Raw genomic sequence first — 13992 nt, 5'->3', positions numbered from 1 at the left:
ACATAAAAAGTCAAAAACCAAATTGCTCGCTTGTGTTGGTCCGTGTACGCGGGCACTAATCTTGCACTTGCTCTCTTGATCTCAAGTGCATCTAGGCGAGCGCGCTGTCAGGAAACGAGCGTCAATTGTCGCAGTCGTGATTCTACTACAAAGCTATCTCCTCGTATATCGCACTAGTGAATACAGTGGTAATTTTAATTGATTTATTAATTGAAAATACCTACAGGTATTATTTTTAGACCTTTTCTTTGGATTGCTAGTCAACTGATCAACAATTACCTACGTAATAAATATGTTATTGTGGCATATCGTATAAAATAATCATTCAAAATTGTAGAACTAGCTAAACGTAAATAATTAATGCTAAAAGCAATGTGTTAGTAAATAGAATTATTCTGTTACAAAATTACATCAGATTTTAAATCATTAATCAAAACCAAAGTGCTCGATTATGTTGGTCCGTGTACGCGGGCACTTAGTTCTGCACTTGCTCTCTTGATCTCAAGTGGGTCTAGGCGAGCGCGCTGTCAGGAAGCGAGCGTGAATTGTCACAGTCTTGAGTCTACTATAGAGCTATCCCCTCGTTTATCGCACTTGTGAATTCAGTGGTCATTTTTATTGAAAATTCAGGTATTATTTTCAAAAGTTTCTTGGGTCGTGTTTTTGGTGGTAATATTTAAGATTTTATGTGTTTGACCATAGAAAGAGGTAGGACCTACATCTGTACAAAAAATTATAAAGCTTGAACACATTAATCTCAGGTACCTACGATTTAAAAGAAAAGGCTGTAGGGTATTTACTTTTTGTGCGCGAGTACTTCCCATGGGTACGTAGGCGAAACCGGTGCGGCGGTTGAAGCTAGTGTTTACAAAAGATTTCTAATTTCCAAGCACTACCTAGCAATCTAGATTACCAAACTTGTTAAAATCAAATTTTTTTTTTTTTCATGGTAGTTAGGAAGGTGTAGGAAATTAAACAGAAACAAATATGCAAATAAATATCAATTAATATTAAATTACTCTAATCACAAGTGATAGAATCTTTTGGAATCCTACAGCGAATCTTCGTACTATTATTTCCTACTACTAACCATAGATAAACATATACAATCGGGAACAATGAAGGTATTGTTAGAAAGTTCATAGAACCACTTTGTATGCATAATGTACCACAAATAGAGAGTACTAAAACCTGAGACTATGGATTCTCTAGTACAAAATGTGAACTTAGGAATACTTAACACGTGTTTACTACTAGGCATTTGTTTAGCTCAGTTTATAGGTAGACATCATTCAAATCTAGTACTAACTCTGTAATATGTACCTAACCGTTGAAACAATCAATCGTATATCTTATCTAAGTGTACCTACTAATATAATAAAGCTGAAGAGTTTACTTGCAATAAAATGTAGTGTTAATAGCCCATTTATAGAGGCAGGCTAGTTTCTATCCGGATGCGCGAAGTAGTTCCCCCAAGACACGAGTAAAAAAACCGCTGGCGTACGCTAGTATTTAAATACCGAATCTCTCATCACAAGTACCAAAGTAAACGTAAAAGAACGTAAATGTCGGTCCCGCGCCTGACCTCTTTCCGGTCGTGTCGGATTGCCGTCCCATCGGGTTATGAGACTGAAGGATTTGGGAGTGCACCTGTGTCTGCGCAAATACTCGTGCACTATAGTATGTTCTGCGCAGCTGGCTGATCTCCTTAAATGAGAACAGCCGCCGTGGCCGAAATCGGCCGTGGACGCCATTCTTTAAAATTCTCAGTCAATAATTTTGTTCCCCCAGGCTATCCAATGGGTTTCAAAAGAGTGTGGGATTCCTCCTGCCCCCGCGTGTGGGACAAATGGGAGGACAACGGCACCACGTGGGTGATTCGCGACCTCCCGCCGGAGGACGATGAGGAGGCCATCCAGATACTGGTGGAAAACCTGTGTACTGATGAAGCTTTGTGTGCTATGAGTGGTAAGTTTGTCACTCAAGTATCCTTCATACCTACATGTCATCGTAGCAGTCTTTACAAAGTGGTCGTGGTCATCATTTGTGTCAGATCTAGCTTACCTACCTAACAATTTCTTCCTAGTTAGCTGGTGCATTCATACTAAAGACTATCTGTTAGTCCATCTTTCCTTACTAAAAGGACAAATGTGAAAGTCAGTTTGTTGTTATTTCAAAATCAGTCAGTAATTTGAAGTAGTTTTCTTGGGACGCTGGTGAAATCTAGTTGTTTAATAAAAGTGAGGTCATCGACCTCATTCGGGATGGACAGATCAAAGGTTAACAATCAACACATGATCTGGTCGGTCCGATAATTCGTGACCATGTAGGTCATGTAGTTCATTAGTGTTTTGGAAGACACGTGAAATTGGAGGGCTTATCACTTTTCCTCTTTCTTTATACTAGTGGCTTTCCGCATCATAGTTGGGAAAAAGCTGGGCATATGCTTACGAAATTATGTATCAGATAAAAATTTCTAAGCATCCTAAGTACTTAAGTGATAGCGTTGTCCTCCAAGAACTACCGTACCTAGCAACTGATGCTAATATGTCTTAAAAGATAGATTATCTCATGTGTATGTACCGTAGCAAAAATATAGTCTTTTAAGTAGCCACTTTAAGCATTCAATGACTGGCAGAACCATACAATTGGCCATAAGTGTCTCCTATTAAACAATCTTTTTTAAATGACAACAAAAACACTCATAAATCTACTTTACAATTGTTTACAACAGAAAATAATACGTTCGTACATAGTAAAACGTTTAAGTATATGGTATTGTAATAAGGTAGGTATTATTAGTGCTGAAATTAGCGTGGCTACACTATTATTAAAATGTAGCCTTTTCATTAGCTTGTTACTTTGTTGTTTTGCAAAATGGTACCGGAGCTAATCAAAGTAGAAGAATATTGTACGGTTATTTTGTATGCAAGATGCATACGTGGAATGCATGATGCATGAAGAGTCGTGGTGGCCTAGTGGGTAAAGGACCAACCTCAAGTACGAGGGCGCGGGTTCGATCCCAGGTCAGGCAAGTACCAATGCAACTTTTCTAAGTTTGTATGTACTTTCTAAGTATATCTTAGACACCATTGGCTGTGTTTCGGATGGCACGTTAAACTGTAGGTCCCGGCTGTCATTGAACATCCTTGGCAGTCGTTACGGGTAGTCAGAAGCCAGTAAGTCTGACACCAGTCTAACCAAGGGGTATCGGGTTGCCCGGGATACTGGGTTGAGGAGGTCAGATAGGCAGTCGCTTCTTGTAAAGCACTGGTACTCAGCTGAATCCGGTTAGACTGGAAGCCGACCCCAACATGATTGGGAAAAGGCTCGGAGGATGATTTTGTATGCAAGATATGGATGTCAGACATTATTAACTAGTGGTTTTGTTACATATAGATATGTGAAGAGTTTTTGTTTAGCATCGTCAAAATCAACTGCTGAACATGAGTATCACTCATTGATTTCTGAAGTCTATCAACCAGTTAAACCGACTTTTTCACCCAAGTTTTCACCTATGCAACCACTCTATTTGGAAAAGTGTATCACGCAGCTCATATTTTGATGCAAAGAGGTGTGAGCCTTAAGCGGCTTTATATTTAAAACCGGCCAAGTGCGAGTCGGACTCGTGCACGAAGGGTTCCGTAAATTACAGTTAAATCAACCTATCTCAAAAACTATAAGAGATACTTTGATCAAACCAAAAATCGTTGAAAGAGTTAATTAGCATGCATCACCTCTATTTTTTTTAGAATTTTATACCCCGTAGTTATAAAAATAGAGGGGGGGGACATACTTTTTACGACTTTGAGAGCTGATATCTCAAAAACCGTTCACTTTAAGAAAAATGTTTTTTAGAAAACTTTATATCATTTTAAAAGACCTTTCCATTGATACCCCACACGGGTATGTACATCGAAAAAAAAAATTTCATCCCTCAGTTACATGTATGGGGGGCCCCACCCCCAATTCTTTTTTTTACTATTTAGTGTCATATTTTTGTAGCGGTTCATACAACACATATTCCCATCAAATTTCATCACTGTAGTACTTATAGTTTCCGAGTAAATCGGCTGTGACAGACGGACAGACGGACAGACGGACAGACGGACATGACGAAACTATAAGGGTTCCGTTTTTGCCATTTTGGCTACGGAACCCTAAAAATGAGCCCTTCCAAATATAGGTAGGTACTTTTACAAAAAGATCATCGTCTGCACGCATCCGCTTTAGACTGTAAGCCACACAGGCGATAATAGAATGATAGCAAGCAAATCTTCTTTTGCCTCTCGGTTGCATAGGTGAAAACTTGGGTGAAAAAGCCGGATAGGCAGCCACTCCATGTAAAACACTGGTTTTCAGTTAATTCTTTTAAACTGGAAGTTAAGCCAATAAGCCCAATATCTAGGAGAGGGCTAGGTAAATGTTATCTTCTATCTTCATCAAATGACAGTTTCCCTAACTTTCTCTCACCATCCAACTTCTGTCCTAGATCTCATCAATGACCCAGTAAGCGTGCGCAGTATGACAGACTTCTGGCGAATTTATCTCTCACAGAGAATGTCTCTAGGATGCTATGAGGAGAAGAACGGACAGAGCAAGCTGGTGGCACTCAACGTCTGCCTAGTTGAGTGCCAGGGGGAAGAATCTGATGATGTGGTATGTAGACTGATTCCTGATATTACGTTAAAGAAAGATGCTAATTTGTTGGGTGTTCTTTTAAAAAGGATAAAGTGAGTAAAGTATTTCGATGAAATGTTGGCATGGAAAGATGATACTGAAGAAGGATATAAGCTAGTTCTTCATTAGGTATTTAATTGTGGGTGCGGATAGTTATTTGAAAAGGGTGATGCTTAAGGATATGTAGTATACATATCTACAGTTATCTTAATAATGGCACTGCAGAGAATTTTGTAAATCGCATTAAGATTGACGTATTGTGTGATAACAAATGATAACCTTCTGCAAGCGCATCTCAAAATGGAATCACTAATGATATAATATTTTAATTAAGATGTAGGAAAATATAAGTTATCCACACTATTTTCTAACGCCCGATTTTTAAGCAACATCGTCCAAAAATGCATACATAAGCCCAATAATGGTACCTGGTAGGGTTTTCAGAAACCAGCTAAGAATATTTTGAATTTTATTTTTCAGATCGAAGGCGAAAGCTGGAAGAACGTGTATGGGGCCTTAAAAGTAGCGGAGAACAGAGTAGACCACTTCAAGTATTTGGGTTTGGACAAGGTGCTGTATGCTCTCGGTTTGGTGGTCAAACGGGAGTACAGGGGGTCAAGACTTGGAGCTAGAATATTGGCTGCACGGTGAGCAAGTTACCTATTATAAAGCTGAACTACCTCGTTGGTCTAGTTGTCGCAAGTGTGGCTGCTGAGCACGAGGTCTCGGGTTCGATTCCCGAGTCGGGCCGAAATCGCTTTGCGGGTTTTAGAAGACTTTCACAAAGCAGCCTGAAGCCTGGAAGTTGGTGATTGATTCACCCGTGCATCGGAGAGCACGTAAATGTCGGTCCTGCGCCTGATCTCTTTTCGGTCGTGTCGGATTCCCGTCCCATCGGGCTATGAGAGTGAAGGAATAGGGAGTGCACCTGTGTCTGCGCAAATGCTTGTGCACTATAATATGTCCTGCGCAGTTGGCTAATCTCCTTACAAGAGAACAGCCGCCGTAACCGATGATCGGCTAGGAGGACATCATAAAGCTGAAGAGTTTTATTTGTTTCCATGAACGCGCTATTCTCAGAAACTACAGGTCCAATTAAAAAAAAATCTTTTACTGTTAGATAGCCCATTTATCGAGAAAGGCTAGGCTATATTTTTTATCTGGGTTCGAGTAGTTCCCACAGGATGCGGTGGAAATCAGTGGCAGATGCTAGCGTATTGAAATAGGGCTCGTCTAACCTTTTGACGATGCGGAACATTGTGCAAGTCGCTACGCCTAACCAATTTTATTTATCAGAGGTTGGGGATACAGCAATAGACCTGCATATCTTTATAAATACAAATTACTTAATCTGATATAATCATATCTTTATCTGCATAGGTAATAATATTATGTAATATCATTATAATGACAATGCGGACAATATCAACAGTTGCGGAGGCAATAAAAATATTCGAATATATTACTGGTGAATGACCGATAACAATACACAGGTGACTTTACCTCATAAGAACAACTTAGGTGCAAGTCAACTGTCAACAATGAATAATTCTAAAAGTAGTTTTTGTGAATATTATGAACTTATCAGATGTAACGTTAATTTGTCGAAACTGTATTGAGATAGCTGTTTCCCACGGATTTAGCTACTAGTCTCGAGGAAACTTTTTACAATACCTACCCGTACAAAAAAATGGGCTGAATTCCTAATAATAGGGGGAGTCAGCCATTTTTGGGTGAAAGCTTACTAAAACAATAGCTCAGTGTGACATTTATTACATAAGAAGGATAATTAGGTTCTTTGATCTTTGACCTTTTTTCAAAATGATAATTAAAATCATTTGGTTTTAAGATGATAGGAGTCGTGTAGCAAATGCGTCATAGTACACAATATTGTTGATAAAACTGCGGCTTAACTAGGTATAAATAGCTTTTGACGCGCGTAATAAAATTGACATAATGATCTTAGGTAGGCTATGCTAAATTATATTGTTATAGTAACTGGATATATTTGTAATGTTAAATAAGCATAATTGACATGATAACTACAACCGGCACTTTAATCACAATGATCAGGCGATAAAATAATTGTTTGATTGAACGCGCTAATCTCAGGAACTCTGGTAGTAACTATTTAGTAGGTAGTCTAGTCACCATTTATCGAGGAAGGGTACATTAAATTCCAGACTCGCGAAGTTGTTTCCACGGGACGCGGGTGAAACCGCTGGCGGAAGCTAGTTACTTATGAAGCAGTAATTTTTTTTGTTTGCTTAACGTCTCTTGATTTGGACATACATCAATAGATGGCGCGCGTGAGCGCATTATTACTAACATCAAACAAGATCTAACCTAGGTACGCATGTACCAAATTAATACAATACTGGAATGAAGCAATAACTGGATGGAATAATACCAATTTACGTTTTCTAATCCGTTATAAACTAAAGCGATGTTTTTTCAATTGATTTCATTTATTTACATTTGACAACCCTTACAGCTTACTTAGCTATGGACTCGCTATTCGGGTCCTGGGCATGAGCACATGCATCTATAGCTACACATAGCGACGACTCGGTATTCGGGTTGCGGGCATAAGGAATGAACTATGGTTCGACTCGAATCCCGGGTGCTGGGCATCGAAAGTGTTAAACACGCTAATACCGAAAGTACTAGTCCGATTTGAAAAAATCTGTGTTAGTGATTTTATCCGAGTGCGCGTAAGTTCACTCGGGACGCGGGTGAAACCGCGGGAACAGCAAGTCATTCATTGACTTAGTGAGCAACTCGGATTATAATACAAATACTCGCGTCATATAATAAATAAATCGCTTGTTTCCTCTCTAAAGAGATCATTCGACCTCTATATTGACCTTACGCTACTAGATAATGTGTTATTTATTCTAGCCATTCTATCTATTGCGTATAAGCTAACTCCATTCACGTTTTATGAACTTGCAACTAAGTGTAATATGAAGGTTAAAAAACGTAATTACATACTTAGATAGATACTTGATTGATGCGAGTCCACTGCTAGCATATGTTCGCGCGAAAAGGTTACAAACTCCGCAGACATTGTAGAAATGTTCGCACTCGCACTCTGCTACTGTTTGCTAGAACGAGTAGACCCAGAAGATGTGTGCATCCAGTGGCGGATTTACCAATAGGCCAAGTAGGCCAGTGCCTAGGGCGGCAAATTTTGCGAATTTTTTTACAGTTTTTTTTTTTATAATTATACGAGTACACAATCCATATATAAATAAACGATTAATAAACTCACTGTAATATATGCTTAGGTTTATGTGATCATGAATTTTAAAATATTCCAATAGCGTTTCAATAAAAATAAATTGAAAAATCCGCTCGCTTCGCTCGCGGTTCATCTTTTCTGGTTTATTCTGCGCTCTTTGAGTCCAATCTAACAAAAAGTTAAAGCACCGAAGTAGCAAAAACAACTGACGCTCTACGCTGACGATTTCTAAGCTGTTCAGGAGGTGGAGGACTTTTGTGTCCCAAATAATTTCGCTTTTGTGTCCTCAAAACTCAACAAATTAAATATTAAAATTCCTCCAAAACAGGAAATATGGTCTATAGTGCAAGCTTACTCACCAACAGAGCAGTCGTCTACTTTAGAAATCGATGCATTTTACTCAACTCTCAACATCGCCCTAAAAAAGTACACATACAAACACTGCATAGTAATGGGAGATTTCAATGCTCAGATTGGAAGTCCACGAAATGGAGAAGATATTGTACTTGGCCCTTACATCAGAGGGAAAAGAACAAGGAACGGACAAAAACTAATAGAAATGGCGATGGAAAATAACATGAGGATAATGAACAGCCTATTCAAGAAAAGAACTTCAAAAAGATGGACTTGGGAATCGCCAGGCGGCAGTTTCAAAAACGAAATTGATTACATCTTAACAAATAGACCAAAATTAATTGACGACTGCGGCACCATTTATGTAAATTTTAATAGCGACCACCGAGTCCTCAGAGCACGTCTGAGCAGGTCAATGGGCACTATTAAAAGTCGACCCTTCAAAGTCAGAAGACCAACACCAAATAACAAACAAATGTTAAACACCATCAAAGACAAACTGAAATTAGTGACAGAATCATCCTTTGAGGGTATAAATACTCAGCAGAAGTACAACATACTACATGAAATATTGACATTGAGACCAGAACCTGATACTAAATATAATACGAAGGATAAGAAAAACTTGTCAGAGAAAGTAATTACACTCCTAGAAGCAAGATCAAAACTGTTAAATACTACAAAGAAAACAAAAATTATCAGAAACAAAATAAGCGAAATAAGTAAAGAAATCAAAAACCAAATAAGAAAAGACAGAGAACGCACTAGGCGTGAAACTTTTGAAAAATACATAAGCAAAACCGGAGGTATTAAAAAGCTCTAAAAACTTTAAAAGAAAAGAAAAACTGGATACCCAATATGAAAGACCGACTTTCGAAAACGAAAACAAAAAGATATGATATACTGTCAATAGCAACTACATTCTACGAAAACCTTTACTCCAGCAAGAACCAAATAGTAAACACCGACTTAAATAACACCGACGCGGTTCCACCTATACTAATAGAAGAAAATACAAGGCAATAGAAACAGAAGAAGGATAAAGCTCCCGGCCCTGATAATATCAGCAACGAATTACTTACAGATTGTAAAAACGAGCTAGTACCACTACTTAAACACATTTTCAACGACATATTGCACACCGAGGAAGTTCCTGCACAGTGGACTACATCAACAATAATCCTACTCCATAAAAAGGGGGACAAAGGAGAAATTAACAACTACAGACCAATAAGCCTAATGTCGAACATTACAAAATTTTTGCAAAAATTGTCCTAAGGCGAATAACCAAAACTCTTGATGAAAACCAGCCCAAGGAACAGGCTGGCTTCCGGTCAGGCTATTCAACATTGGACCATATACTAACGGTAAGACAACTTTTTGAAAAAGCCAAAGAGTTTAAAGTGCCCTTCTACTGTTGCTTCATCGATTTCAACAAGGCATTTGACTCAATAGAACACAACAGTATCTGGCAATGTCTGAAGAAACAAGGAGTCGACCAGAAATACATTAGGATTTTAAAAAAAGCATATACACTAACAGTACAGCAAGAATAAAACTAGAGAAACAAGGGAAACAAATAAACATAAACAGAGGCGTACGCCAGGGAGATCCACTGTCACCTAAATTATTCACAGCTGTACTGGAAGATATCTTTCGGAGACTGGAATGGGACCACTACGGACTTAACATAAATGGCGAAAATCTTACACACTTGAGGTTCGCTGATGACATAATAATACTGGCAAGGAGCAAAGACCAACTACAATACATGATCACTGATCTGGATAGAGAAAGCCGCAAGGTAGGTCTGACGATGAACACTTCAAAAACCAAAGCTATGACAAACGCATTGGAAGACAATATTCTTTTAAACGGCGAACCAGTAGAGTTTGTAAAAGAATACACTTACTTGGGCCAACAAATCTCGGTCACTGATATAATGACAAAAGAAATCGACACAAGGATTGGAAATGCATGGAAACGCTACTGGGGGTTTAAGGAAATAATGAAGAATACAGAAATCAAAACGTACGTGAAAACAAAACTGTATAACACTTGTATACTCCCAGTCTTGACATATGGCTGCGAGACATGGGCTCTCACCAAAGCGCAATATAAGAAACTTGAAACGTGTCAGACGGCAATGCAAAGAAGCATGCTAAATATAAGAAAATCTGATAGAATAAGAAACACCACTATCCGAAGGCGCATGAAAATTGAGAATGTCACAACTAGAATAAGGAAACTAAAGTGGAAATGGTCCGGCCACATAGTCAGAGGCAATGACAAGTGGAACAAAAACATAATATCTTGGTACCCTAGGGACAAGAAAAGAAATCGAGGAAGACAGTACCGAAGATGGGATGACGAAATTAAAAGCATAGCAGGGAATATATGGACTAGAAGAGCCCAATACAGAGCAGAGTGGAAGGAAATGGAGGAGGCCTTTGCCAAAGTTGGGAAAACAGACCAGGTCGTTGGTGTCATCAACTCGTCAGAGTTGTTAGATTAAGATTGTATACTGTAAACAAGGTCTGAATAAAGGCTATTTTTATTTTTATTTTATTTTTTATTTTATTTAATATATGCTTAGGTTTATGTGATCATGAATTTTAAAATATTCCAATAGCGTTTCAATAAAAATAAATTGAAAAATCCGCTCGCTTCGCTCGCGGTTTCTTCATCTTTTCTGGTTTATTCTGCGTTCTTTGAGTCCAATCTAACAAAAAGTTAAAGCACCGAAGTAGCAAAAACAACTGACGCTCTACGCTGACGATTTCTAAGCTGTTCAGGAGGTGGAGGACTTTTGTGTCCCAAATAATTTCGCTTTTGTGTCCTCAAAACTCAAAAAATTTGGCGCTCGCTACGCTCGCGACTTTTTCACTTTAGGCCGGTTTTATAAACTCGTTTTGGTACTTTACTGTTCTAAATCTTAAAAATTTTGCGCTCGCTGCGCTCGCGGCTTTTTTACTTGACACTGGTTTCTATAAAACTAGTTAGCGCTTTATAACTTTGCAGTGGTATGACTCCGGTTTCTTTATGTTAAACCTAGCAAAAAGCACCATGAATGATTTCTACACAATTTTTAAGTACTTCAGTTACAATTTTAGTCCGTGATTATATTGTGTCGTTTTTTTGGGGGGGTGCCACCCGATGGGTGCGCCTCTGATATAGTACCTACCCGAACGAATGAACCGATTTTAAATTAGTATTTTTTTTGTATTACAGGTGTTTTACGGGCGAGTTTCTGAAAATCAATTGAGCCGTTTAAAAGTTACAGAGGTTTTACGCTTTAAAGTCGCTGTCAGATAAACTTGTTAGGTCAACATTAAACTCTTCGGTACATAGCGGGTTGCAAAAATAATCTAGTAACTGACAGAAATATCATTAAGTTCACAATCATTAGGGGCGGCAAAAATTGAATGGCCTACTAGCGGCAAATTTGTGAATCCGCCACTGTGTGCATCATAGTGCCGCTGCCCAGTGGAATCACGCCTTCACGAAGATAGACCTTGCAATTCTTCTTAAATGCAGTTGTATATTAAACGCATGCATAAATCAGTTTGCATCGAGTTGATAAACAAACATCTATTTCTAGTTTAGGTACATGTGCCGCATTGTTTACAAGCGTCAGTGTATGTTTATGAAATAGTACCTACATATATGTAGGTAGGTACTTAGATGTATGACATTATCTTAGATCGCTCGGTATTACAAACTGATGTTTGTCTTGTACATTTACAACGTACTAATTTAAGAAACACTCCATCATTCTAAAAAATACAATGCCCCACTGAAAGCACGACCCATATTTTTCCTGGGTCTTGGACAAAATCGACAAAAAAACTCCTATATTAGGTACTAAATCATATTTTCAAATATTAATTTAATGCTGTTTATTTTTATAATCTATTTCTACAATGTACACACTATACATATATACAAACTTAAACTACTTTTCAAATAGGTCCCGTACTTACTTCCTGAGATTAGAGCGTCCTTCAGCTTAATAATATTAGTATCTAGTTGAACTATATCCTATCTCCCGAGCCTTTTCCTAACTATGTTGGGGTAGGCTTCCAGTCTAACCGGATTCAGCTGAGTATTCAGTATCTAGCTGAACTATAGTAGGTACATAATAACTAACTCCACTATTTCTCAATTCCAGAAAACCTCTAAGTCTCCACAACGGTATAAAAGCCACATCGACCCTGTTCACGGGCCCCGCGTCTCAGAAGAGCGCCGCCCGCGCCGGCTTCACCACCATAGCGAGCATCACTTTGAAGGAACTAGCTGAAGCAGGCCTCAACTACCCCAAGGATGAGAATAGATGTATTAAACTTATGGTTAAGAGATTTGACGATTAAGAAAAATTGTAACCCTTGTCAGTTTGATGTATATTTATTAACAGACTACTGAAAAGGAGGGGTTCTCAATGTATTTTTTAACATTGTTATATTGGCAATTGCGATAGTCAACGTTGTTTACCCTTAATAACTTTGTAAGAACCTATCACAGTTATTTATTCCTTAGATAGCAACAATTTAGCACATAACCGGATTGTCTGTGGACAGATTTCTATAGTGGGATTATCGTCGGTTTCGTCGGTCGGTTGTGTATTTAATTGAACTTGTCTCAAAATGGCTTCAGAGTTTCTTCATAACAATAATACAAGGTATAGTAAGTTCAACTCAGTCGTGCGCGCGGCCCTATGTGTGGGTAACCCTTGTACATATACAGTGACTTTGTGTGCGTGACAAGAGGTACAGTCGGGTACAAATACAGTTATTTAGGGGTTGTATACGGCTGTTTAAAGTACAGTTATTACGTAATTTAGTTTATTTATTTATAATGATTCTGTATCGGTACTTGAAAAATCAAATGATGAATTTTCGGATTCGCTACTTTCACCAATGTTAATTATAAATTCTGACTCCATGTCAAAATGTCTATAGTATTCTTCTTTTTTCTTTTGTACATGTCGACAAGTATTACCCAACATCCCTTCATCAATTTGACTTAAACGTTCATTTATGAGTTTCATTATTTCCGTCTTATTTTGGTCGACATTATGCGAAGCAATATAATTTTTTAAAATTCCCCACACATTTTGTTTCCATTATTATACTAAATTATAGGTCTTTTACATTCTTAGTCCACACATTTATTTATTGTCCGCGTACCCCGAGCTAGAAAATATGTAAGGAGTATTTAATTCATCTTAGATATTTCACTTCATTTATTTCTTAGATACTGTCAATGTCAATTTGAAAAGCCGTATGAGAAAATAATGATAAACTGTAAAATGTAATAATAAAAAGCTTTGAATGTTGTTTCATTTTTTTGAAACGCTGCCTGACTCCTTAAAACATTTTCTCCGTGAAGAACTAGACATTTTCGTAAACGACTGTACCCATAACAAAAAGCGATGAGAACACGTCATGCTCGGACGACGTCACTGTCACACGAATGAAAGTTGTATATTTACAAGCCGACGCACACATAGGGCCGCGCGCAAATCTGAGTTGAACTATCTATACCTTTTTTGTGTTGACTTTTAAATCAAATTCATATTTTATAAAATAATTATATTTAAATTTCATCTTTGTATACGATTCTTTAAGAAATAATATCTAATAATAATAATGTAATAAAATCAATATAAACAAAACCAGGCCCGCCGCTAGCTGTTTGTTCGCCCGCGTGCAAAA

General features: G+C 38.0%; 1 protein-coding gene across 4 annotated transcripts; it reads left to right on the top strand.

The window, feature by feature from the left end:
* Positions 1 to 66: 66 nt before the first annotated feature.
* Positions 67 to 12965, top strand: LOC124638748. 4 transcript variants are annotated; one of them, XM_047175830.1, is made up of 6 exons: positions 118 to 201; positions 870 to 875; positions 1789 to 1968; positions 4493 to 4659; positions 5161 to 5327; positions 12450 to 12965. In XM_047175830.1, the coding sequence occupies exons 3-6, from the start codon at positions 1800 to 1802 to the stop codon at positions 12646 to 12648; spliced, it is 702 nt and encodes a 233-aa protein (XP_047031786.1). In that variant the 5' UTR covers positions 118 to 201; positions 870 to 875; positions 1789 to 1799; the 3' UTR covers positions 12649 to 12965. The 4 variants fall into 4 exon arrangements, with proteins under 4 accessions (XP_047031794.1, XP_047031786.1, XP_047031776.1 ...); XM_047175838.1 differs by lacking the exon at positions 870 to 875 and having other exon boundaries at positions 67 to 188; positions 1792 to 1968; XM_047175820.1 differs by lacking the exons at positions 118 to 201; positions 870 to 875 and adding an exon at positions 479 to 630 and having other exon boundaries at positions 1792 to 1968.
* The last annotated feature ends 1027 nt before the right edge of the window (positions 12966 to 13992 follow it).

This window comes from Helicoverpa zea, chromosome 2, assembly GCF_022581195.2.
Source record: "Helicoverpa zea isolate HzStark_Cry1AcR chromosome 2, ilHelZeax1.1, whole genome shotgun sequence".
Classification (NCBI taxonomy): Eukaryota; Metazoa; Arthropoda; class Insecta; order Lepidoptera; family Noctuidae; genus Helicoverpa; species Helicoverpa zea.
Note: the sequence above shows the minus strand (reverse complement) of the source record. Positions and strands in the feature narration are given on the sequence as shown.